Source organism: Prionailurus bengalensis, chromosome B2 (assembly GCF_016509475.1).
Source record: "Prionailurus bengalensis isolate Pbe53 chromosome B2, Fcat_Pben_1.1_paternal_pri, whole genome shotgun sequence".
NCBI classification, from domain to species: domain Eukaryota; kingdom Metazoa; phylum Chordata; class Mammalia; order Carnivora; family Felidae; genus Prionailurus; species Prionailurus bengalensis.
In genome coordinates, this window is record NC_057349.1 from 39,649,056 (window position 1) to 39,675,160 (window position 26,105).

Below are 26,105 nucleotides of genomic sequence, written 5' to 3' on the forward strand. Positions count from 1 at the left end.
CAGAAAAATACAAAGATAAAGCTGGACAAGAGCAAATATAAATCAGAAGGCCAAAAACAGAAGATCTATGCATTTTATTGTGTGTAAATGACATCTAAAACATACCTCAATTTAAAGAAGCAAAAACCAAAGAAACAAACAAAAAAGCCAGAGGAGGAGAACAAAAAATGCAGATGGCAGGTCCTGCAGTTTCAAAGTTAAACTGAGCTTCCTGCCAGCCAAAGCTAAAAGGGAAACATGACCACTACCTAATTCTTATTGTAGAGGCTTCAGATCCGAAATAATGGCTCTCTGGTACCTTCAATGAGGGGCAGAATCCTTGGGGACAACTCTGTAGTATGTACAGTAACATGTGTCCTAAGGCCGTCCCTGACTGGATATATCAATGTTGGCCCAACTGAACATTTCTGTGGTAGGAGTCGGGTAAGCAGGTAATGTAAGTCAAAGGAGAAGCTTGGAGGCTCAAATGAGATGAGGACAAAGAGCTCAGGAAACTGTGAACCCTTAGGTGAGGGGCGCAGAATTGACTGCCCAGGGTGACTAAGCCAGCTAAACACGAAAGCGACTCTGGCATCAGTCCTATCCCAATGCAATTCGTAAACAAATGGCTTAATTACACGGGGTGCTCTCCAAAATAGCAACCAAAGCCACTCCTGGGCATATCCATTGAGCTCCACATAGCAGAGGGCCCTGACTGGGCCCCCACATCCATTTTCTGCTTCATCTTTTAGTCACAGAAGCTCCTGAGTTTTAACTGGACACATGGCCACCCAAATAATGGGCTTGTGTCCCAGCGTCCCTTTCAGCAGAGTGTGGCCACACTGATTTGAGAGACTCCAGGTCATAGCCTTTGAAAAGAAACTGCTTTGTTCTCTCTTTCCCTGGTGTATAGTAGACACAGAGCCGAAGAGTCTGCTTTGACCTTGAGGGCAAGGTCAACACCCAGGACTGGCTGAACAACAAGACAGAAGGAAGCTGAGGTTCTGGTGACCTTGTACAGCTAAATCTGTCCTGGACCATCTGATTACATCTGTACTATTTGAAGAGCAAAAAATAAACTTCTGCTAAAAGCCACTGTACTTTTGGTTCTCTTTGTTATAGCAGCTTAGCCTGTGGCTTAATCTAATTCACAACAGAATGGAAAGATGTCAGAGGGAGATTCCCAAGGACTCAGGCAACACCCTAGAAAAGTCAACTCACAATTCACTTCAGCAAACAAGGTCAGAAAATGATAGCCATCACACTAAGTTACGCCTTCTACTCCTTCTCCAAGAGAGGCCCAACCGCATCCCTGGAGTAGAGGAAGAGGCCTTTATTACAGCCCGGCCCAGCCTGTCCACTGGCCAAATCCTCAACAGCTGGAGATACAGACTGCTTTCCCCACCAACACTAGGCAGGGAGAGCCCTGTCCTACCTTTTCCCCTAAAGCAGGAAAGCTCCACACTTCTCCACTCTTCATAATTACCATTCTTGAGAACAGGCCAAGTCCAGTAAGGCGTGGGGTGAAGCAGCTGCTGGGGGGCTGTGTGTGAGGGTCAGGGGAGGGGAGTCCAAATCCCCAGAACAAAAGTCACAGCTGGGAAGAGGGAGGGAAGCTTCCATGTCTGCCCTGGGTTTCTGGGGGGGCGGCACCTGCTCCTCCTGTGTAGTCCCCCTGGTGGCAGAGCTCAGCTGGGCAGCTGCCAGCCACTAGCGAATGCCAGCCACGGGCACCTGCTGCTGCTTGCGGATCTTGTTGAAGAGTTCCATGTACTGGGCCATGGTGTCTGCCGGGCCGTAGACGGCATCGTGTCTGTTCCCAAACACTGCAGGAGCCCCTGGTGTGTGGCTGCCTAGAAAACTCTGTAGAAACTCGAGCAGCAGGTTCCAGCAGTCACTAGCTACCACACAGGGGCCATACTCTACCTGGAGACCAAAAGAACAGAGAACAAAGGTAAGTGAGGGCAAGGACAAGGTCTCCTGCTTCTCTTGCACCTCTTGCACCCTGCTCCCATGTTCCCCAAACCCCAGCAAAAGACAAACACCTTGTAACACAGTGTTGATCCATAGGAAACAGTCAACCCAAACACCAGGGATTCGACACACCCAGCATCATTCCCTTTAGGTATCTCAGACATTCTCATCTTGGGAGTTACCAAGCCACGGCCCAACCCATAAGACCCAGGCCCCTTCTGGTGATCTCAGAACTGTATGTTCTGGTATGTTGCATGAAGATCCCAGGAGAGCTCAGGAAAATGTGTTTATATGTCTGTGTGAGTGTGATTGTATGTCTGTGTGTATGTGTATATCCATAGTGTGCAAAGTAGATACCCATATTTGAAATCTTTTCAAGACCAAACATGACTCCCAAGATAGACCCCACCTGACCCTAAGAAGTAATTTCCCAAACAATGTGGCAGGGGCCAAAGATTATACATCTTAGACTTTCTCACTCCTTTCTCCTAATTTTTTACCAGACAGATGGCAGAAAAAATAATTAGTAACATAAGGGGAAACGAGGAAAGAAATAACTGGGATGTATTTGTACCACAAAGTTGGAAACATAAAGGAGAAGCGAACAGTGGGTTCCCAGTGGGTCTCAGCAAATCCAAGGCGTATCACAAGCTGAAAGGGGTCAGGAAATCTTGGCCCCAGAGGTCCCTGGAGTATCAAAGTAGTAATTCCTGCTAAGGCCCTTTACTCTACCTGGAATGCCTTGTGGGCCTTATCTATCCCCACATCTCTACATTCTTAAGTCCCTCTTTACATGTTACTCTTGCAGAGAGCATCCCAATCCCCAAAGTCAATGCTTTCATTGGCCTGAATTCCCAGAGCAATCTGGGCCTTTTTTATGGCATTTCTTAAAGACTAACTTCAAAAACAGTTTGTGTGGGGGCGCTTGAGTGGCTCAGTCGTTTAAGTGTCCGACTTCAGCTCAGGTCATGACTTCAGCTCAGTTTGTGAGTTCAAGCCCCTTGTGGGGCTTGCCGACAGCTCAGAGTCTGGAGCCTGCTTCAGATTCTGTGTTTCCATCTCTCTCTGCCCCTCCCCACTCAAGCACACTCTCTCTCTCTCTCTCAAATATAAATGATAACAATAATAAAAAGTTTGTGTGTTTCAGCTTACTAAATTACACATTTTCAAAAAGCAAGCCCTGTAGCTTACCTATTTTTTTTTTTTTTTCTCACACAGTGCTGGGCACAACAGATTGAGAAATTTCACTGGTCCCAAAGCCAGCTACTGCCACACTCCCTCTTTGTCATCTTCAATATATACCCCAGAGATGAAGTCACCACACACACACACACCTCTTTTCATCATGAAAGTTGACAGCATGTCAAAAGGAAAGGCTCATCAATGCTACACAGCCTTCCAGACTTATCTTACAGGGTACTGTGGAGAGGTGTACAGGCACACGATTTAGGACCCACCTCTCAAAAGTTATCTGCACCAAAACTGTCCTGGTCTGCTCCAGTCCTTGTGATGGGTGACCAGTCCCTCCACATCACAACTCACTGGTCTCCCTTGGCTATCCCTTCCCTTCTCCAGCAAGACAGCCTTCCTAAGCTTTCTCCCTGTTGTGACCCCAGCTTCCCATTCCCACCCTGAGCCACAGCCTGAATGATTAAAGAAAGGCTAAAAGATGCCCTGGAGACAGGGATCAGGGAGAAATATAAACACCTGTTTGCATTCAGAGGGATGTGGAAATCTACAGAGCCCTTTAACACATACTGCTATTTCCCCAAAGTCTTACCTCTACGGAGATGCCTCGGGCACTGGGCCCCATGGTAACTGTGCCCACCTTCACTAGGAAGTCACAGTACTGGTAACGGGTACCCCGGGTCTCAATCTTGCTAGCCTTGGCACTCTGGAAAAAGCCCTTGAGCTTCACCATGAGCACATCGAAGTTGGTGTCAGCAATGAGGCAAGGGCCATTCTCAAAGAGGGCGAAGCAGCTCAAAGGGTACTCTGAGTTGTGCATCACGTACATCAGCTTCCCAGCCTGACCTGCAGGGACAGAGATCCTATCGGCATCAAGACCTTCATCTGCAAACCCCAGGACAGAGTCAAAGGCGTGGAACAAGGCCAGATGGCATTGTGCCATTACCTTAGCGATCTTGGAAGGAGATGGGGCAGGGGGGAATCCCCTCACTAACAGTCTTTTCCAGAGAGGAAGGGAGATGAACGGCAGGCAAGGCAGCACGTGGTAAAACCTCACCCCACAGAAAACGTGAGGAGCACAAGGGAACTTTGATAGCAACTGCTAACAGTTTAGTTAAGTTCTTAAGAGGGATGGGCTCACAGATGGATGTTTAATGATGATGATCAATGACCGACACAGACTTCACATACAGTCTTCTGTATGATCATTTCTTGCAGAATAGGGACAATGAAGTAAAATTAACAACACCTGAGTATACCAAATGAAGCAAATGCTCTCTTTTCTGTCCATCCCTTCCTCCCTTGGCCTCCTCCCTGAGACACAAAGGTGGCCCCACAGAAGCAGCAAAGGGGAGGATCTGAGCTTGAGGCTGGAAAGGTAGGCCAGAGTGAAGCTGTGATAAGTCTTGTTTTCCAAGCCTCAGGAAGTATGGACTTTACCCTGAAGGCACTGATGAACACTTGGAGTACTTTAAGATATCAGCTGACTTGGGAAGCAATCGGCACAATCGCAGAAAGAACTCAGGATCTGGAATCAGAAGGTTGAGTTTCGAGCCCCAGTCACCCCTTCCAATTTCTGAAAAATGAGCTTTCTCATTGATTACACTAGAGATTTTTCTGCAAGAAGGAAGGAAAGCTACATATATTTGGTTAACTAAGAAACGGAAAGCAAGATCCACTCCCCCCTTATATACTACAAGAGTCAATGGATAGACAAGGACAATCCCAAGTATTTAAGACTTACCTATTCAAATATTTATTAAGTACTTAACTATCCCCAACATCGTGCTAGGGTTTAAGAGGCAGGTTTAAGAGATTTAAGTAGAGAACATAGCAGCTGGCCTCAGGAAGCTGACACTCTCACTGGCAACAGGGGAAAGACCAAAGTGCGTATGTGGAATAGACCAGAAGTCTTTTTGGAAGGAAGAACAGAGCCGGAAGAAATCAAAGTGGGCAAGAGTCAGCAGGAAACATGTTCATGGAGAAAAGAGGACTACGTACCCTATGAAGAGAGGATAGAGTTCAGCCACACTGAGAAGGAAAGATATTCTAGACAAGGATGAGAGTTTAACAGTGGAAAAGAGGAGATGGGGTGGAGGGGCCGCTATACAGGCCTCTACTCTGCTGCCACTTCCGGAACTCAGGCCCTGCGCCAACCTCCCCCCACATCCCTCCTCACTGCTTGTTGCCAATTCATACATTTCACCTCCTGCTAAATCCAGTGCAAAACATTTCAACCCTCCAAAACGACCGAAAAAAAAAAAAAAAAAAAGACATCCAAAGCTGATCTGTCATTCTGTTCTTATGCAAACTCACTGTAAGTACTTAATTCATAACTATGTAAGTCTGAGAGTGTTCTTACTGTCTTGAAAATATTTTGATAGTCAACTGAGGTTTTTTTTAATGAAGGCACCGCCAGTTGTTTATGACAATAATAATTTTTTTTAAGTTTATTTATTTTGAGAGAGTGCGTGCACAAGAGCAGGGGAGGCGCAGAGAGAGAGAGGGAGACAGAGAATCCCCAAGCAGGCTCCTGGCTGTCAGTGATGAGCCCAACAAGGGACTGCATCTCATGAACCGTGAGATCATGACTTGGGCTGAAATCAAGAGTTGGACGCTCGGGACACCTGGGTGGCTCAGCTGGTTAAGCATCCGACTCTTGGTTTTAGCTCAGGTCATGACCTCACGGTTCGTGGATTCCTGCATCAGGCTCTGTGCTGACAGTGCACAACCTGCTTGGGATTCCGTCTCCCTCTCTCTCTACCCCTCCCTTGTACTCCCGCTCTCTCTCAAAAATAAACAAACAAACATTTAAGAAAAAAAAAAAAGAGTTGGATGCTCAACCGACTGAGCCACGCAGGTGCCTGACAATAGCATGTTTTAAATCTCAACAGAGTATTTCCGTATCTGCACACACTTGTGAAGCAAGCAGAACCAGTGTCGCTGTCCCCCTGTTACAGACAAGGAAAATGAAGCTAATGGGTTCTGGACCAGCAGCAGCAGCACCACCAACTGGGAACTTAATGGAAATGCAGATTCTCTGTCCCAGCCCACGCTTACTGAGTGGGAAACCCTGGAGGGGCCCAGCAATCAGTTGTGACTGAGCCCTCTGGGTGATGTTAATGCTGGTCCCTATGAGAACTTGTGATCCAAAGGCACAGAGCCAGTAAGGAACAGAACTGGACCTCCAATCCAGGCCTTCTGACCTTAAGTTTATTGCTCCTTCCATTCTACCCCGCTGTCTGCCACGAATGTGTCCTCTCCCCAACTAGACTGTACCTCCTTGAAGAGTAAAGGTCAGATTAGGAAAACAAAGCCCATAACAGGTAGTGTCATCGACGTAGTATGCCATCTATGCACAAATGTTTCGGTTTCCAAATGCTTTCACAACAATTCTCTTTTAATTCCTACATCCTTCCTAGTGAAGGCAAAACTAATAGTAACACTGTGATCTTATTGATGCTGAAACTCCATAGAGCTCTGATTTATCAAATATTTATTACATTTACAGCCTCAGCTCTAAGTGCTTTGCAGATACTAATTTAATTAGCACAACAACACTAGGAGATCAGTACTATGATATTTTCACTGTACAAATGACAGAAATGTACTGGGAAGGTACAGAAACAGAGCCCATAGCAGATAGTTTCATTAGAAGGGATTTAATACAGGGAACAAAATACAGGGGTTGGAAAAACTGAAAAAACAAATGGTGAGGCCGCCCAAATATTAGGAACACAGGGATGTACTACTATCCTTAAGGCTGGAAGGAGAAAGAGAAGATGTGCTGTCATTAGAGCCAGACGAGGGCCACCCAGCAGGAGCTAAAACCAAGGAAGAGACACTGCCAGAGCCAGAGATCCAGAGACACGGCCCAAAGCAGAGGGAGAGGAGGAGATATTGTGCTCTCCCTTTCTTCTGTCCTCTAACCTTCCCCAGTGCAGTAAGTGGCCAAAGGTAACTAAAAAGGGGCCAGCAAAGTTACAGCTAGTATGTGACCAGAACTCAGTTCTCTGGTTCCATGATCTAGGCTCTTAATCACTGTGCTTTGGAACTGTCCTAAGTCAAGTAACTGCAGAGCCAAGACTAAGAGAACCCAGGTTCCCTAACTCACATTCAAAGATTCTCCTGGGGCAGTGGGTGACTCAGGTGGTTAAGCATCTGACTCTTGATTTCGGCTCAGGTCACGATCTCACGATTTCGTGAGTTCCAGCCCCACAAGGGGCTGTTAGCGCAGAACCTGCTTGAGATTCTCCCTCTTTGTCTGCCCCTCCCCCCACTTGCATTTTCTCTCTCTCTCAAATAAATAAACTTAAAAAAAAAAGATTCTCTTTGTCTCTCTACCAACACCATCAATCATCCACAGTCCATCTCACCTCTCAATATATTTAAAATAAAAGTTGATTCACTGGTCAAGGTTATGCCAATGAGGTATCCAAGACTACTAGCTAGGTGTGGGAATCAGAAAGCCTTTCTGTAGAAAGTTCTAAACACTCTAAAGCTGCGAAAGAATCATATACAAAGACTTCTGAGCCTAAAAGGAGTCTTTCTCAAACTTAAAAGGGTGCTTAATGATCCTCAAGGGAGCTGGCTGAAATGTAACTGAGGCCTGTAGCTCCAGTCCAGTCAGTAAGCAGGGCCAGGACTCTGCACCTTTAACAAGTAACCCAGGTGATTAGATGCAGAGGCAGTTAGCCAGTGACCAATCCCCCCGAGAAACGCAGCTCTAAAAGTGAGAAGTGCAAAAACACCAAAACACAAGCCCCGTATAAGAGATGAAGGACGAAGAATTAACGAACTCAGAAACACTGACTGCCACATGTTCGAGAATACCACCCTTTGCAAAAGAGCATAAAGAACTCAGTGAACCCGAATGTCAATCAACTCCAAGCCAAGGTTGCATCTCACTGACCTTGGCTGCCAAGAGTGGAGGCGGCTGTGTGGTAGGTCTCACAATCCACACAAAATGTTCCTTGTTTCTCTGCCCCAAGCATCTCCAGTTTCCGGGTGAGGAGCTCCACGGTCTGCTGGACACTCTTGCCCTCAGCCACAGGCATCTGGGACACACTAGAAGGGAGAGGACCCAATCATCAGTATCCAGAAGCACATGTGCACTCATTGAGCCACTCATTTGCCCACAGACTCACAGCTCTTCAGGGCCAGGAGTTACCTTAAGAGACCACCTACCCTGATCCTCTTTCTCATTTTAAAGACAAGGAGACAGAGGCTCAAGTCCCTGAGAGCTCCACTAAGAACTACAGCACAGGTCTAAGGACACTCACACCAGTGCAGTGAACGTCCTATCACACTGCTTTCCCAAGTGTGACATGTGTGCCAACGTTCAACAGGTTTTAGGTGGCACACAGACTGAGCATTCCCTAACATTAAGTCATATGAGAAAAGAACATCCTTTGCAATTCCTTCAGTTCTGACTATATCAGGAAAACCTCAATTTGTGGTATGTTTTTACCAAGTTTCTAACACTTTGAACGGGCGCTGTCCAGTAGAGTAGCCACAAGCCACATGTGGCTTTTTACACTGAAACTAATAAACTAAGTTAAATTAAAAATCCAACTCCCCGGGGCACCTGGGTGGCTTAGTTGGTTAAGCGACCAACTTCAGCTCAGGTCATGATCTTGCAGTTTGTGAGTTCAAGCCCTGCATCAGGCTCTGTGCTGACAGGTCAGAGACTGGAGGCTACTTCAGATTCTGTGTCTCCCTCTCTCTCTGCCCCTCCCCCGCACATGCTCTATGTCTCTCTGTCTCTCAATAATAAATAAATGTTAAAGAAAAAAAAATTTTTTTAATAAAAAAAATTTTTTAAAAATTCAACTCCCCACCTGCACTATCCACATTTCTAAGGCTCAAAAGCCACATGTGACTAGAAGCCAGTGTATTAGACAATGCTGTTATAGAACATTTCTGTCATTGGCAACTTCTTTTCAACAGCCCCAGGATCAAAGAGAAAGGAAGCCTCAAGTTTATAATCTTTAGGAATGAGAAGCAACAGTATGTACACAAATTTAATCCAAACAATGAAATAAAAATGTTCAAGATTTCCTTCTTTGGTAAGTAAAACTAGCTCCCCCTTTAGAGTAGTAGGTAACAATCATTAGACACAAACCATGTGCCAGACCATTCCCAAACGCCCTTAGATGAATTAACTCTGAATCCTCACAAAAGCCCTATAAGATGAGCTGTTAATTATCTCCTTGCTACAAATGAGTAAACTGAAGTGGAGAGGGGTTGAGTAACTCGCGAAGGGCCACATAGCTTGATGTAGTGTAGCCAAGATTCAAAGCCAGGCAAGCTGGCTCTATGTCTGTGCTATACTAGACCACTTCCTTAGGGTTGTAATTGCCTTTTAAAATATTTTTAAGGAAAATAAATGGATTCGAAAGAAAACATTAATAAATAGTACAGGTGGTACCTAACTACATAAAAACCACGTTAGTGAATTTTGGAAGATACTACATTACTTTATGATCAACTAAATGAAGGTATAAGAATGGAGTCCTGTAACTAAAAATTGTCACTACTCTCCATCAGAAAAAGCACTCATAAGTAAGGATGATGATATGCCTTATTGTGAAACATTGTAAAAGTGATATTATGGGGGGAGTCAGAAGGCCCAGGAGTGTGAAAAACTTGATTAAGGGTCCCAACAGACTGACAGCCCATTCCTTCTGTCTTCTACTGAAAGAACAGGGGCTCCCAGGGTTCCCAGCCACTATGCTACAAACTTTTCATTCCATTCCTCACACATCCCCCTTGCACTAGAGAATTTGTAAAAGGTTCATGATGTCCACTGTAAACAACAAAGGTGACGTCATGGACAAACCGACAAGAACCTGAGCTGCAGGAAAGAGTAGTCTCCCCCAGGCTCTTATGCAAGAAGCTTCCAACCACTGACTTCAGATATCCTAACCTCCAGCTCTCTCTGACTGGAAAGATGCTAATACTAAATATTCAAAACAAAGCAATCCTTGAAATCTAGCATTTTGGAACTAAGGCCTGCAAGAGCAGTAGGCCCATACCTTCCTCTGCCACCCTGAATTATATCATGTTAGAGATAAAACGTCCATAAAAACTAGACCGTGTAATTAAACACAGAGGGAGACGGATCCCCAAGAGGTGACGCGCCTGAACCCCAATCTAACTGCCAGCAGCTTTTTCTCTAGACCCACTAGCTTAAAACGGCCACACCAGAACCAGACACGGGCTGGTCTTAACTGCCTTAGGCGGCTGTAGGAAGCAGCAGGAGAAAACCTAAAAAAAGATGGTTTCCCCGTGGCCTGTCCCCCACCCCTCCAGCTTCGCCAGCAGACTGAGTCCTAGTCCGGACATCCTATTTCCGACCCTTAAGTTTCACTCCGGGCAGCCCTATGGCCTCATGGGAAGGAAGAAAAAGGGAAGGAGGTACACAACCACCGATGGGCTCATGGGATAAAACCTTTCACTTGCTGCCTTCCAGGAAGCACCGGAGCATCTCCAAGCAAACAAAGCCGGAAAAACCGCAGCCCTTACAGTGTCTCCCTCACCCACACATTCCGAAGACATCTTGCTCAGCTCGTGCGGGGCGGCAGACCCTGGTCCCGCTCCTCCTCCCGGGTGGCTCCGAGGGCCTTTCCCGACCCCAAACGCCGCCCTACAAAGTCCCTTGGGGTCCTACCAAGTCACTCCCATGGTATCGGACCAGCAAGGTTGGCAGGAACAAACAGTTGATTCGCAGCGCTCTCCAGCCACCCACACTAAGTGAAGATCCCCCCACAACGCAAGCTTCGGCCGAGGGAGTGCAACGGAAATGACGTAAAAACAGAGCGCCCAGTAGACGCGCTCACGAGGAACAGGGGCGGGTCTAGGCACCTCCTGGGTGACGCCTCCGGTGACGTCCTGGCTTCCAGCTCCAAGTTCACGTTTTGCTGGGCACAGAAGGCCTAGATCCATGAAGGTAGAAAGTCATGGCTCGGACTGCCACCACTTCGAGAAGTCAGCGTTAAGTGCAATGAGATCATTCGGAAGTCCAGATCCAGGACCCGTGAGCTCTTTTAGGGGGTGTGGCGGCGCTGATGGCATCCTAGCCTCCGAACGCTAGGTGGCGCCGTGAACTCCGCGGGCGGGGGGGGGGGGCTCTTGGGAGCTGGAAGTTCGTTGCGCAAGCGCACTTTAGGCTTTTTCCTCTGGCCCCACGTGTGAACCTTTCCGGCAAAGTTTTCCGGGAAAATGCCCAAATTCAAGGCGGCTCGCGGAGCCGCAGGTCAGGAAAAACATGCGCCCCTGGCTGAGCAGATCCTGGCTGGGGACGCGGTGCGAGCAGGGTCCCGGGAAAAGCGGCGGGGTCGCGGGACCGGAGAAGAGGAAGAGTACGTGGGGCCCAGGCTGACCCGACGGATTTTGCAACAAGCGCGGCAGCAGCAGGAGGAGCTGGAGGCCGAGCATGGGACTGGGGACAAGCCCGCAGCACCACGGGAGCGCACCACGCGGCTGGGTGAGTGGCAGGGGGTGTGTGCCAGGAATAGGGTGGTTGGTTGTGGGGAAGAGAGGTAGACGGCCGAAAGGTATCCGGCAGGGAGGAGTTTGGAATGAGAAAATAAAATAAATAAGGGGTTCGCATTACATCCTTGCAAAGGTAATGACTCTTGCAAAGGGTTTCCCCAGTCCTGGAGCAGATTTAGAGTAGTCAGAGCCCTCCACGCCCACTTGTAGTTTTTAAGTATTCGCTTCTGGGCATCCCTGAAGTTAGACCAACAGGAAGTAATTGCTCACGCCGCAAAGAACTCCTAACATTTGTCTATTTGTTCTATAAATACTTGTGGGATGTCTAGCCTGTGCTTTGCACTGCGCTAGGAGTTTACATGGTTTGGGTAAAGAGGAAAACAAGAAAGACATGTGTCTGACTTCAAGATCTTGCAGTCTAGCCCAACAGAGAGACAACTATTAGGATAATACATTTCACGACAACGAAAACATAGCTTCTCTTATAACAGTAGCATTACTTTTGAGGGTCAGGCTTCCCAGACTGCATGACCTTCGTGCCTGAGACTTGAAAACCGAGTGGTGAGTGCTCTGAGCAGAGCAGAAAGAACAATCTTGTTTAGGAGCCAAAGAGGAAGAGAAACTAATTAGAAGATGGTCAGTATTTTTTATTAGGGTGGAAGTGTGGTCCTCCCAGTTGTTTAATCTGTTTCTCAGATCTCATCTTTCATCTGTCCTGAGAGCAGTGTTTGACAACAGTTGAACACTGGTCTCCTGGCTTCAGCATCTTTACTTGGCTTCTAAGCCATCACATTCCTGTTTTACTACTTCCTCACCTCTCAGCATCTTTTGCTGGCTCCTCTTTTGTCCTCACCCTCTTATTGATGTGCCACAGGGTTCAGTTTTTGGACCTCTTCTCTTCACAGCACTTCTCTGTTGCTGTCGTCGGTTTCTCGGTTTAAGTATCTTCTATTTGGTGACTGCTCCCAACTTTGTATTCTAGCCTTGATCTTTTCTGTGAAAATCAGATTCTCCTGTTTCAAATGCCTATTTGGCATCTCCAATTTGAAGTCTAATAGACGTCTCAAATCAGTATGTCCAAAACAGAAATCCTGATCTTCTCTCCAAACCGGCTCCTCCCACTGTCCTCCTCGTCTCAGATAGTAGCATGATTTCCTTCCATTTGCTCGAGACAGAAACCTCGAACCCCTCTCTTTCCCCACATCTGATCTGTTAGGAAATCCTGTTGACTCTCCCTTCAAAATATATCCAGAGTTAGATCACTTCTCATCACCTCAGAACACAGTCCTATTTGAGCCCCTGTAATCTCTCCCCTGGATCATTGTAGTAGCTTCCTCATTAGTCTCCCATACCCCCTCCAGTCTACTCTTAACAGCTAGAGGACTACAGAGACCTACATGATCTGCCCTTGTTGCCAGTCTGGCCTCTTCTACTTTCCCCTTGCCCTCTTCATCCATACAGGCTTTATTGTTCCTTAAACATAGTAAGTTAGGGCTTTTGCCCTGGTTATTCCTTCTGTTTTCATAACCCTGTAGGCTAATTCCCCTGATTCTTCACCTTCTCAGAGAGGCTGCCCTAGCCACTCCATTAAAAATGGAAACACACCCCCCTCCCCTGTTTCCACATTCCCAACTTCTCTGCTCTGCCCTATGTCTTTTTTTCATAGCATTTGTCTTCTTTTGATATTTATTATCGTCTGTCTCCCTGATTAAAACATAAGCCCCATAAGTTTCTCTTTTACACTGATTTTTTTCAACACTCAGAACAGTACCTCACATATAGTAGGCGCCCAGTGTTTGCTGAGTGAATGGGTTAATGATAGTAAGTTAGGTAGGAGCCAAATCTACAAAAGACTTGGAGGCTGTGTTCAGGATTTAAAGCTATCCTAAACACTGGGAGGCTATTGGAGAATATGGAGACCTGTTAGGGGACTGTTGAACTAACGCGGGCAAGAGATGATGCTGATCTAGGCTTAGATAAAGCTGTGAAGGATTTGAGAGATAGTGTGTGAAGTAGAATTAAATAGGACTTGGTAATTGTGTCTTGGGGGTGAAGGGAGGGGACGAGGCAGGCCTGCCAGGTTCTGGCTTAGCAATGGGTGGATGGTAGTGCTCTTTACTTAGACATGGAACACAGTGATAGGGTAGACCTATAGTGTAGACCTAGGAGGGAAGAAGTGAGTTCATTTGATGACAGGTGAGATTTGAATTGCCTGTGGGTCATCCCCAAGCTGCCATACAGGAGGCAGCTGGAGTTAGTATCTGGGGTAAAGGGAAATCTACCTACAAGCCCAGATTTGAGATTTGTCAGCATGGGGAAACAAAACGTCTGGTGCACCCCCCCTTTCCCATTTGGCTTTTGTCACACGCTGCCTCTGTTCTTAAGGAGCTGGTCATGTGTAGCATTTTATTTTTCTGCGTGGACTGTTACATCCCTTTCCAAATGGCCAGCTGGCTGGAGTCATCCAAGAATCAGTTATAAAAACGGGTTGTTTCACTGAAATCTGAACTCCATTGCCTGGCCTCAAGGCCCTCCACAGTCCGGCTTTACTTTACCCATCTAATCTTATTTCTTGCTATTGCCTATCAGATACTCTCGTAACCAAGCCTTCCTGCCAGTGTTGTTACGCAGGTCTGGACCACACTCTTCCATCTCCCTTACTGCCTATCCAGAGCCTAACCATCCTCTGCTCTCACCCCCTTCTGTGTGCCTGTGGTATATTTTGTCTCTACCACTCATTTTGGCCTGTCACGAAGCCCTACAATGTGTGTAGAACAGGGGTGAAGAATGCATAATCTAAACCCGGACTACCTGCCTCAGGCAAGTTACTTAACTTTCCTTTTCCTGTACTTCCAAGTCCGCATCTGAAACTGGGTAGAACGAGAGCACCTCCCTTGGTGTTAGGAAAGTTATGTACAGTCTTTAGAATAGTTCCTGCTATATGACTGACGGTGTAGCATGTCAGCAGTTACTCGTTGGCATCGCTATCTCCTTGGTTCACATTTGTACATTTTGTTCCTCAAGACTGTAAGCCCTTGGGGGCACCTGGGTGGCTCAGTCGGTTAAGCGTCAGCCTTCAGCTCAGGGCATGATCTCACGGTCCGTGAGTTCAAGCCCCGCGTCAGGCTCTGTGCTGACAGCTCAGAGCCTGGAGCCTGCTTTGGATTCTGTGTCTCCCTCTCTCTCTGCCCCTCCCCTGCTCATGCTCTGTCTCTCTGTCTCAAAAATAAATAAAAACATTTTTTTAAAAAATTAAAACAAAGAAAAGACTGTAAGCCCTTGGGAACAGGAAGCTAGCGGGCGCTTCATCACTTCCACTGCACCCATCTGTATCTGCTGCAAGCACATGTGAGGCCTGCATGCACATCATGGGTAAAGTTGAATTGACCTCTACATCCCTCAGCCGCTGCTTGCCTTGCTTATCCATTTCATCTCCTCTTCTAGGTCCAGGGGTCCCGCGGGATGGATCAGATGACGAGGACGAGGAGTGGCCCACCCTGGAGAAGGCTGCCACAATGACAGGGGCAGGCCATCATGCAGAAGTGGTTGTGGACCCTGAGGATGAGCGTGCCATTGAGATGTTCATGAACAAGAACCCTCCTGCCAGGTAGAGCTGGCGTGGCCTGGGATTAGGGGTGTCAGGTCCTGGTGGCAGCTTTCCACAGGGAAGCACATGTCCTGGCAGTTTTGATTCCCTACATTTGGGAAGGGTCCGAGCATAGCTAGTTGTGGGGAACCAACTTGGCAAAATTGGCCCATCTTCAAAGGACCTATCTGAGTGAGAATGAACTAGACCTCCTGCCCATCTGTCTGTCTGCCTGTGGGAGAACTGCCTGGACTGCCTGGGGAAACAGCTGCAGGGCCTTTTTTCAGGCCTGTGGGGTGACCCATCTCTTTGCCTTTGGTCTTGGCATGCTCAGTTGTCTTACTGCTATGTTCAGTTTCCTTGGCCAGATCTCTTTCGTACTCTCAGCTTCATTTCATCCAGGGTTTCTCAGCCTCCTCACTATTGGCATTTGGAGCTGGATAATTCTTTTTTTGTGGAGGCTGTCCTGTGCAATGTAGAATGTTTAGCAGCATGCCTGACTTCCACTCACTGGATACCATTGGTGACCTTTCCCCCATCACGACAACCAAAAAATGTCTCCAGGCATTGCCACATGTTCCCTGATGGGCACAATCACCTCCTGTTAGAAGCACAATTTGTTGTCGTGTATACTAAATGGTGGCTCCACAACATGCAGGCATTTAAGCTCCTGTGATCAAACTCTTATGCCCCTCGATTTTGATCCAGGGGAGGGGAGTCTAAAGGATAAAGGCCGTCAACTAGTTCATTCCGACCCTGTGACACTTAACATGACACTGTTCTTGGTTCTTGGGCTTTTTTGGGGCTGATGTATCTCTCATTGCTGGTAATACCGAGGAAAGACAGGGAAGCTGAATGATTAAGTTCCATGGTCGCTTATTTGAGAATCCAGAGTCGGACGCTTAACTGACAGTCCCTGAGGCACCCCCGTAACACATCACTCTGACATGATGGGTAGGATGATTTCATAGCTTGCAGTAAATAAAAGAGTAATGCTACCAGAAACAGGGGCTCCTGACAGTCTTGAGAATTGATGGTTGGCACCTTCCAAAAGCAGATCCAGAGCCACGTGAACTCAGCAGAGGCCCATTTAGTTTGGGGCTCAGTATTGTATAAAAGTACCTGAACTTTAGAACCTGAAAAACCAGGGTTTGACTCTCCCCACTTAAGAGCTCTGAGAGCTTGATTGAGTTATTGACCTGTCTGGGTATCAGTTCCTGTGTCTGAATAATGACGGTAATGACACTTCTATCAGATGTTGCACTGACTACATGGAATAACATCTGGAAAGTCCTGCTTCGGCGCCTGGTGTTGAAAAAAACAGGAGCCATTTTAAAAATACCTTAGCATTATTTTACCAAAGCACACTGTGACAGTAATTGTGAATTCTCGTGATAGAGTTATGTTTGATGCACTCTGTGGAAGGAACCTGAGAGAAACATCATACTCTTAGAAATATCTCCATGAATTTTAATAAATTAAATTGAGGGGATGTTTGTGTCACAGCCACCCCCTTAATGGCTCCAGCTACTTGAAATCTTGGTAAAAAACTGAGATGTGTCTCTAGAGAGGTCAGACTAGAATTTTGTAATTGGAGAGTCCTCAACATATTATCGGCGAGTGGTGAACGTGTTTGAAACAGGCAACGCTTACTACATACTTGCTGTGTGCCAACAGTTCCAAATACTGGACATACGTTAACTCATGTAATCCTTACGGTAACTTTATGAGGAGGTACTGTTATTATCCCTGGTTCACAGACGAGGAAACTGAGGCATAGAGAGACCAAGGAGCATGCCCAGGGTCATGTAGGGAGAGGAAGAGCCAGAATTTGAACCCAGGCAGACTGATTACAGAGTCCCGGTTCTTCACCTCCACACAACCGTCAGCTTTGTCCCAGGTCGAATGACCTTTGGGTCCTCTGCACCCTGCGGGGATTCTGTGGTAGGCAGTAAGACCCAGGGAGACTGGGGCCGCACATCCCAGTGGGATCACAGATGTACTGGAGGTCACAAGGGACTGTGGGGGAAGTGTAGAGCTTCCTGGACTGGACACAGCCCTCCCTGCTTCCCTCCCGCACCTTCCTTACTCCTAGGCGCACCCTGGCTGACATCATCATGGAGAAGCTGACCGAGAAGCAGACGGAAGTTGAGACGGTCATGTCAGAGGTGTCAGGCTTTCCTATGCCGCAGCTGGACCCCCGGGTTCTGGAAGTCTACAGAGGAGTCCGGGAGGTAAGAGCCGAGTGGAGAGCCACGATGAAATACCTCCCAGGGGCCGTGGGCTCGCACTAAGGGTTTGGGTGCCCACGTCTTGTACAAATGAGGCATGGTGGCCAAGAGCAGGTTAAGAGCCCCAGTGCGTGGGTTCAGATTTCTGCTCTGCCACTCAGGGACTTGGTGGCCTTGGGGAAGATTACTTAACTGTGGTCTTGGTTTCCCCATCTGGAAAATGAGAGTGCTGATGACATACCCTTCAGAATTGTTGTGAGGATTGAGCTAATCTGTGAAAAGCACCCAGACGGGGACCTGGCACATGGCGCACGTGTCATTGACGGTGATGATTTGCGCTTGCCTCTGCAGGTGTTATCTAAGTACCGCAGTGGGAAGCTGCCCAAGGCCTTCAAGATCATCCCCGCACTCTCCAACTGGGAGCAGATCCTCTACGTTACAGAGCCCGAGGCCTGGACAGCAGCCGCCATGTACCAAGCCACGAGGTGGAGTAGATGGGGGTTCGGGTGGCCTGGGGTCTATAGGTAAATGCTGGTTGTGGGGAGACAGGCTTTCTCTGCCTTGGCCGTTACATTTGAGCTTTGCCCCAGAGCTCTGTCTTGTGCTTCTGTAGGTCACTGTTTTCCCAGCTTTTCCTGTTTCCATGTTTTGGGGCCGGGACCCTGTTGAGACTCTCCTGTGATGAGTTTCCAGGAGAAAGGCTTATAACTACTGGAGCACAGCCCCTGGGGTGTCAGAGTGGCCTCCAAAGCCTGTGGCTCCCTGGGCATGCTCGGGTCCCCTGCGACACCAGGGTGGAGAGAACGAACCCATGTCGGGGAGGGAAGGTGAACAGAGGAGAGCTGTGGCTCCCCTAGGACAGAGCGTTGACTCCGTTTAGGTACCCCTCGTAGCCCCTCCCGTTCCCTTCCTAACGTGGCGGGTGTAGCAGGTGCACACGGGTCACTTCTGCACACCCCTCGAGTCTCCAGTGTTCACCGTCCACAGTGTATTTAAAATGCCAGCTCTGGGCTATCATGTGAGCTGGAGTCTCCCCCATATCTTCCCCAAAATAGGATTTTTGCCTCTAACCTCAAGGAACGCATGGCCCAGCGCTTCTACAATCTTGTCCTGCTCCCCCGGGTACGAGATGACATCGCTGAATACAAACGACTCAACTTCCACCTCTACATGGCACTCAAGAAGGCCCTGTTCAAGCCCGGAGCCTGGTTTAAAGGTGGGAACCCGGGAGGCCGCTAAGAGAGGGAGGGGCTAGAGCACCTGCAGGTGAAAGCAACAAGCCTGACAGGAGATGACTGTCTCGGGTGGGTGGGGGGTGCTTCTTGCTGTGGCTCTCTCTCCCCCTGGGCTCAAAGTGCCTTCCCCTCTGACCCTCCCCAGGGATCCTGATCCCACTGTGTGAGTCTGGCACCTGTACCCTCCGGGAAGCCATCATCGTGGGTAGCATCATAACCAAATGCTCCATCCCTGTGTTGCACTCCAGGTAGTGTTGGGGGGAGGGGGGAAGAGGACTATGAGTTAGGAGGGATCCAGATGGGAGAATCCCAGGACTGGGGCTGGATGGGATGGACAGAGTGAAGAAGGAGCTAGGAGCAGCCCTGGATCTGTGGGTTGTTTAAGCTGTTGGGTGTGTTACTACACCAACAGAATGTAAGTTCCCCTGAAACAGGATCCCCACCTGGCACAGTAAATAGTTGAATGAACGAATAGGAAACATGAGAAGAAAGGATGCTAGGGGTGGAGATCTCCAGGTGCTTGAATGTATTCTAGCCAGGTTCTGAGACGAGCAGGCTGAACCAGAGGTAGGGATTTGGGGTGAATGTGTATACAGCTGGTGACTGAGGCCGAGGAGTAGAAGCTGGGGTAGGTGAGAAGGAGGCCTGAGATGGCCCCCTTAGGAATAGGCACGGTACAGGGGCCAGCAGAGGAGGGGAGGGGAAGAGGCAGGGGAGAGGGCGGATCTTGCCTCCAGCATCTCCCCCACCACTGACCCTTCCTCACCAGCGCAGCCATGCTGAAAATTGCCGAGATGGAATACAGCGGTGCCAACAGCATCTTCCTTCGGCTGCTGCTGGATAAGAAGTACGCACTGCCCTACCGGGTGCTGGACGCCCTGGTCTTCCACTTCCTGGGCTTCCGGACAGAGAGGCGCGAACTGCCCGTGCTCTGGCACCAGTGCCTCCTGACTTTGGTCCAGCGCTACAAGGCAGACCTGGCCACAGATCAGAAGGAGGCCCTCTTGGAACTGCTCCGGCTGCAGCCCCATCCACAGCTGTCCCCTGAGATCAGGCGTGAACTTCAGAGTGCAGTGCCCCGAGACGTGGAAGACGTTCCTGTCACCATGGAGTGAGGAAAGTTACTCGCCCTGGTCTGAGGGGCATGGGGGGGGTGGGGACACCAGGATCCCTGCTGGGGACACTGAGATTTTACAGCTGAAGTCCCAGATCAGGGCAGGGAGAGAGGTCCCAGGCATCTGTGGCTCCCTGTACCTGACAGGGAGGATTAAGGGTCTGGCTGGGCCCTTCTTCCATCCTAGGCCTTCGTCCCTGTTCGGTTGTGAGACGTGACTTGAGATGCCACATGCCAGCATCCCCACTCCCTGACTGGGGCTTGGAATAGGTTCTTTTTCTCAGGCTCTTGTGTCAAGTCACTGGGATGGGGATAAAAACCAAAGGCAGGTATTTATTGAACTTTTGTGTTTTGATGTGATCGATGGAGATCTTTGTGCTTTCCCTCTTTAGCTGGAGGGAAGTTCTTCTCTCTTCCTGTCGAGGAGTGGATTCTTGCCAGTTTACAGAGGATACCCCCATCTCCTTATTCTACAAGTTTGTGTCTCCACGCCCTACCCACCCTATTAGCCCCTTGAGGCATCCTCTGCTTTCAACTGGAGGCAGAGGCTATTTTGGAGGTTGTTCAAAAGATGGTCCTGTCTCCTCTGTGGGTGGATTGCTGCAGGAGAAAGTCCCTGGAGGAAACTGAGGCTACAGAGGGAAGAAAATCAGGGCCCGGAAGGAGTAGATCCAGAGTCCTCACCAGACAGTTTTTCTAAATTTCTTGGCTAATTTAAAGTTTTAGATCAGGGATTGGCAGACTAGAGTCATATGCCCATTTTCTTATTGCCCATGAGGTAAGAATGATTTTTACATTTTTTAAATGGTTAGGAAAAAATATTTTGTGAAAGATGAAAATTCTATGAAATTCACATTTCAGTGTCCACAAGTAAAGTTGTGTTGGGACGCAGCCGTGCCTCGCCACTTGATTTTTACGGTTGCTTTCATGCTCCAGCAGCAGAACTGAGCACAGTTGACCCTTGAACAGTGCAGGGCTTACAGGCACCAACCCCCTACATAGCCAAAAATCTGCGTGTAATTTTTGACTCCCCAAACTTAACTACCAGTAGCCTACTGTTGACTGGAAGCCTTACTGGTAACATCAACAGTGGATTAACATGTTTTGTAGGTTATGTCACATATATAGTATTCTATCAAGTACACCTGAGAAAAGAAAATGTTGAGAAAATCACAAAATACGTTTAGAGCACAATTCACACTGTATGAATACCATACGTTTATATGTCTCCTGGAAAAAAGTCTGTGCAGAAGAGGACCTGCAGGGTTCAAGCCCACGTTACCTAAGAGTCAGCCGTACGGTCCTGCTAGAACGCTGCTTATTTGCTTTTGAAAACGTGAATTCGTTCCAACCCAGTTAATGCATTTGGGAAGAAGTTGATCACAAGTTTCCCGTTTATATGCAGTTTTCTCTAAGAAACACTAGGTGGGAACTGCCCAGCGGAGGCCAGCCAGGCGACACCACCTGCACGTGCCTCCGACAAGTACCCAGAGCAGCCTCTGCTCACCTTGCATGGAGAGCCACACCCACACCTGGTGGCTTCGCTCCCCTTCCACAGCCTTCTGACCTCTGCTTCCACATACTTCAGGTCTTTTCCAAGATAAAAGGGCTGTGTCCTAGTACAGGTTTCTTAACCTTTCAAACTGAAAACTGGGTTATCCACTTTATTTCCTTTAAGAAATGTGTCACTCATTAAGTTTTTTTGAGTATTGTGCCTCAAGCCCGGTTTCCCATGAGCCCTGTGGTTTTTATTGTGCAATTTTGCATGGTGCAGTGAATTTTAGGAATGCGTACATCCCATTGTAAAGCAGAGCTGACTATATCTGGGGCAGAAACCAAATGACCCACAAAGCCTGAAATATTTACTTCCTGGCCCCTTACAGAAATGGCTTGTGGTAACCTCTGCATGATGACCCTTGACTTCTGCCCTGCTTCCCTCATGCAGCCCAGAAACAGCTTTTCCCCATAGCACCATCCAATCCAAGAAGCCAAAGCCAGGCTTATTCCAGAATCTTTATTAAGGTAGCATGATGGTCCCGGGCCACCAGCCTGGACCTTGTGGCCGTAGGAAAGACCTGTGTCAACAGGGCTCGCCTCCCTCTCCAGACAGGGGCTCAGTCACCTCCAGTTTATCCCTACTCCATCCCCCACCCCCAGAGAATGGGGCAGAGGGCCAGAGGGAGAGGAGGGCATGGCCCTACCCCAGGCTGTAGCAGCTCCTTGGCCACAAAGATCCTCCAGCAGTAGAAAAAGGGAGGGATGCAGCAACCACCAGGGTTACCACCGCGCGTGGGGTCGATGGGCCCCACCACACCCTCTTTCAGTTGTCCTCAAAGCAATTAATAAATTAAAACAACTTCCTTCAGCACTAACCCCCCTCAATCACACAGGAGAAGCTGAGCGGAAAGCAAAGCAAGGAGGGATTGGTTGGTTCTTGCCCGCCCCTCGGACAGAGGCCTGGTCCCTCCCTCTAGGAGCAGCTGCGCGCACGGATTATATTGGGGCCTCCAAAGCGTGTCAGGAGGAGCTGTCCAGACTGTTTCCCCTCACACATGTCTATCAGCATCTCTGAAATCTCTTCAGAAAGACCCCAATCCAAATACATGAACTCTGGAAGGTGCAACACCTTTACAAGGCACTGGGGGCATTTTGGCATTTGAGAACACGAGAGCCCCAGAAATAAGGGGGCCTCAAAAAGGAACGCTGGTGCATGTATTTTACCTACTTCAATTTCATTTCCGACCAGCCTGGCCCACCGCCAGCTAGGATCAGGGAAAGAGCGGAGCCGGTCAGATGCAGGGAAAAGGAGGAGCCTGGCGGGCCACCCAAACATGGCTCGCCAGGCCCCTTAGTGCACACTGCAGGGATAGGTAGGGCCTGCCCCCTTCATCTTGGCGAGGGGCGAACAGGAGGGGGCCCCCTCAGGCTTCCGATGTGGCGTGGCGTGGTTCGTTCCTGCAGGCAGGGAGGGGGGGTGGCGGTGTCCCCTCCTCTGCTGCCAGTGGCCACTGGAGGGGGCCTCTCCGGGGCTACAGGTGAATGGCTGTGACATCTGTGGGAGTGCTGGTCTGGCTGGGCCCCTGGCTACTGGAGCCCCTGGGGGCTTTGGGCGCCGGGCTGGGCGAGGTCTGGGCGGCTTCTCTGAGGCTCTCCCTGAGCGCAGCTTCAATCTGCTCCTGGCAGGCCCGCAGGCAGTCCTGCAAACATGGGGGAACAGCAAAGAGTGACTGCTGGGTGGAGGGCAGAAGGTCCCCTTTGGAATGAAGGGTCTGCTTCCCACCCCCACAGCATCTGGCAGCAGATGCGGGTGAGGGACACCTTCCAGCACACAGGGAAGTTGGGAGGTTAGGCCACAACCCAGCCCCAGGAATCAGCCTTCAGTTCTAAGAAACTGGCAAGAGGATGTGGCAAGGGAGTGTGAGAGCAGCCCAATAATCTGACAGCAGCTCCCCCACCCCCACTCTTGCACATCATTTGGCAGGAAAAGGGCACCCAGGAACAGTGCCCTTCAACCCACCCAAGCCACCTGCTCTTCTCCAGAGCAAGACAGAAGGCCACAGAAGCCCCAGGGGTGGGGCACCTGAAACCAGGAGTGGAGACCAGGCTAGGGATGCATTTCTCCCTCTGCTGGAGGCTCAGGGAATAGCACTGCTTGAGGAAGTGCTGACCGGCCACAGCTGGCGCCCCTGCACTCACCACCTCTGTGCCTGTGATCCCTGCCAGCAGCTCCGTGAGCTCGTCCCCAGTCGTGGAGCACGCGCCCAGGCCTTGCACTGCAGCCCCAATGCTGCCCGTGGCGATCATGGACGGTGGGTACATGGCAAAGGTGTAATCTTGGAAAGGAAGAGGGAACCATGAGGCAAAGGCTTAAAAGATCACGGCCAGCACGGACTTCCTACTGCTCCAAAAATGCCAGGCAGCGAGAATAGAGCTGAGGGCATACCAGAAATCCCAGCAGTGAGTACTATAGGAGCAACGAGGGAGAAAGGCAGGAAGGGGCCTCTCCTAGAGAGGACCAGGGTGAACAGGAAACTTGCACAAGTGTGTCTGCTCCAAGGTGGTCGGTGTGCCAGGGACCAGAGGGTGAAGGAGTCTCTCCCCGGTGTGGAAACAAAACCAGGGTCAAGAGACCTTGGTTGTGCTCCCAACTTAATGACTGTGAGACCCTGAGCAAGTCACTTTTCCAAGCCACTTACAGACTGGTGGTCTCTAAAATCCCATACAGCTCTGCAGCGCCTGGGTGGCTCAGTTGGTTAAGTGTCCAACTTCAGCTCAGGTCACGATCTCTTGGTTCACGAGGTCGAGCCCCGTGTGACAGCTCAGAGCGTGGAGCCTGCTTCAGATTCTGTGTCCCCTCTCTACCCCTCCCCCACTCACACTGTGTCTCTCTCAAAAAAAAACACTAAAAAGAAAAAAAAAAAATCCCATACAGCTCTGATCATGTTCTGCTGCCTCTTCTGAGCCTCCAGAAGAGAGATAATATTGACAAATTTTGAGAGGAGTATGAAGCAGAATCCAGTTACCTCCCACCCTTCCAAGTATTTGTATTTCCCTCACCTGGCAAAAATGTATATAGGGCTCTTACCTGTAGCACAAAGGGCCAAAAAGGTCTGGGCATGTTTTTTGACCAAGGCCTGCCGGTCACGGGGCAGAGAGAGCCGGTGCAGAATGAGGGCCAGGAAATCATGGGCAATCACAGCAGCTAGGTCCCACTTGAGCTTCCCCAGGACCAGCACCTCCCAGTCCTGGTGTTTGGGAAAGAGGGTGGAGTCAGTGGCTGAAGAAGGGAAGGTTAGGGAGTAAAGCAGAAATGTCACAGGGAAGGAAGCCCATCAAACTTGAAGGCGAGGGCCCCAGTTCTGCTTCTGGGTTTAAGGACCGGCGTTGTGGAGTAGGGAGTCCAGGGCGCGGAAGAATTGGGGGCACTTGCTTTGAGCATCTAGTGCTCATTTACAAGGTGCCAGAACTACATGTTTGATATGAACTGTCTCTTTCAATCCTGTTTGGTTCTCTTTCGGGGGCCAATAAGCCAGGCCTTCTCCTGACTTCGTGCAGGGCTCGGAGTACTTCTCCGGCCAAGGCTGAACGAAAAGACTGCAGCGGCAGGCATCACAACCTTGAGCCTCCTCTGGGGTGAAGCAGAAAGGCTCTCCGTAATCCCAAGGATTTGTGGAAGGGGAGATCACCACTAGCCTCTCCAGTCCTGCATCCCAGCCGAGTCCGCACCTCTTGAAGACACCCAAATGAGCGTGAGGCCGCGCCTCCTGTGACACACCCACTGAACCAACCCTGAGGTTCCTCAAAGGAGAGGTTGCCCAACTTAAGCCACATCCCACAGTGTTGGTGGGACACTGGGGGTGAGTCCTGAGACACAGCACCCCACGCCACCTGGAACCACAGTGGCTTTACCTGGAACCACAGTGGCTAGCGTCACTGAAATCTCAGGAAGCGAAGCAGAGGCCCAGCCAGGCAGGACGGATCCAGGCGATCCTTCAGGGACCAAATAGCATCTCCACCTGCCCACAGCTACATACCACTGCTACGTCCTGGGGGAGGCTGGGCGCCCCACCCAACCCACTCATCTGAGGTTCCTAGTCCTGGCCCCATTTCTGAGTTGCACACATGAGGATTTCTTCACTGTTTTATCACAGGAAGGAACTCTCGGGTTTGGCCCCTTACTAAGGCAGAAATGGCAACCCCACCCAACCTCTTCCAGGCCGTCGGTCACAGCTGTCCCTCTCCCGGCCCCCACCTAGGTGTCATCCTCCTAAATCAGCCCCAAGCCTCTCACAGGGCCCTACAGAAAAGGGCCTGGCCCAGAGCCAAAAGAAGTTGGGCCGAGAAGCCAGCATTCTACTCATGCTTGCCCCAGTTCTCTAGCTCCTAACCCAGAAGTGACCAGAAAGCACCTACCCTCCAAGGAAAGATCTGGAAGGCGACTTGCAATGGGGGTCTCCCTGTGGGGAGGCATGGAAGGAGGGGGTCCCATGTGAGGGAAGGCAGCCACCCTACCCTGTATCTGGGCAACTCCTGAGAATCTCAGCCCTCGCCTGGTGGGGAACACACCCCTGGGAGCGATTAGTGGTGGTGGCTGGCAGCTCGTATCACATCTGTAGGCTTTAAGGCCACCTAGGCTAGCCTGGAGACCCAGACCCAGACCCTCCTCAGCCGCTTCAGTGCAGTGCTGAGGCAGGACGGGGACCTTTCCCTCCTTCTCTGGGCCTCAACCCCCTCTGCTGCAACAAGGGTTTGGACTGACTGGAGTTCTGTGCAGTCCCTTCCAACTCTGTCCTTGTAAGAAG

General features: G+C 49.5%; 4 protein-coding genes across 8 annotated transcripts in view; 1 reads left to right on the forward strand and 3 right to left on the reverse strand.

Annotated features, from left to right (window-relative positions):
• The window catches only part of USP49 (ubiquitin specific peptidase 49), a 93,058-nt gene extending 91,531 nt beyond the window's left edge, over positions 1-1,527 (reverse strand). Inside the window, exon 1 of the mRNA XM_043591378.1 lies at positions 1,415-1,527. The gene's annotated coding sequence lies outside the window, so the exon portion shown is untranslated. The remainder of the gene's footprint in view (positions 1-1,414) is intronic.
• Positions 60-10,945, reverse strand: MED20 (mediator complex subunit 20). The gene is made up of 4 exons (XM_043591384.1): positions 10,814-10,945; positions 8,054-8,208; positions 3,734-3,987; positions 60-1,905 (listed from the first exon to the last, which is right to left on the reverse strand). Exons 1-4 carry the CDS (start codon positions 10,825-10,827, stop codon positions 1,690-1,692), a joined length of 639 nt encoding a protein of 212 aa, XP_043447319.1. The 5' UTR covers positions 10,828-10,945; the 3' UTR covers positions 60-1,689.
• Positions 10,946-10,992: 47 nt separating this feature from the next.
• BYSL (bystin like) lies at positions 10,993-20,694 on the forward strand. Its single transcript, XM_043591381.1, has 7 exons — positions 10,993-11,629; positions 15,082-15,244; positions 17,319-17,457; positions 17,806-17,939; positions 18,510-18,670; positions 18,835-18,937; positions 19,459-20,694. Exons 1-7 carry the CDS (start codon positions 11,365-11,367, stop codon positions 19,802-19,804), a joined length of 1,311 nt encoding a protein of 436 aa, XP_043447316.1. The 5' UTR covers positions 10,993-11,364; the 3' UTR covers positions 19,805-20,694.
• A 1,113-nt stretch (positions 20,695-21,807) lies between these two features.
• Positions 21,808-26,105, reverse strand: part of CCND3 (cyclin D3) — a 98,322-nt gene continuing 94,024 nt past the window's right edge. For all 5 annotated transcript variants that reach the window (XM_043591386.1, XM_043591387.1, XM_043591388.1 and 2 more), the window contains 3 exons: positions 24,389-24,548; positions 23,500-23,636; positions 21,808-23,000 (listed from right to left, as the gene is read on the reverse strand). In XM_043591386.1, coding sequence (XP_043447321.1) covers positions 22,833-23,000; positions 23,500-23,636; positions 24,389-24,548 — 465 coding nt within the window. In that variant the 3' untranslated portion in view covers positions 21,808-22,832. The remainder of the gene's footprint in view (positions 23,001-23,499; positions 23,637-24,388; positions 24,549-26,105) is intronic.

Excerpts from the sequence above, each read along its gene's own strand:
- MED20 (XM_043591384.1), bottom strand. Across the intron at positions 3,988-8,053 it reads CTCCACTCTTGGCAGCCAAG|GTCAGGCTGGGAAGCTGATG; the intron begins GTCAGTGAGATG and ends CTGTCCCTGCAG. Across the intron at positions 1,906-3,733 it reads CCCGAGGCATCTCCGTAGAG|GTAGAGTATGGCCCCTGTGT; the intron begins GTAAGACTTTGG and ends TTTGGTCTCCAG.
- BYSL (XM_043591381.1), top strand. The coding sequence starts at position 11,365 with ATGCCCAAATTCAAGGCGGCTCGCGGAGCCGCAGGTCAGGAAAAACAT. Across the intron at positions 11,630-15,081 it reads GGAGCGCACCACGCGGCTGG|GTCCAGGGGTCCCGCGGGAT; the intron begins GTGAGTGGCAGG and ends CTCCTCTTCTAG. Across the intron at positions 17,940-18,509 it reads GCCATGTACCAAGCCACGAG|GATTTTTGCCTCTAACCTCA; the intron begins GTGGAGTAGATG and ends TCCCCAAAATAG.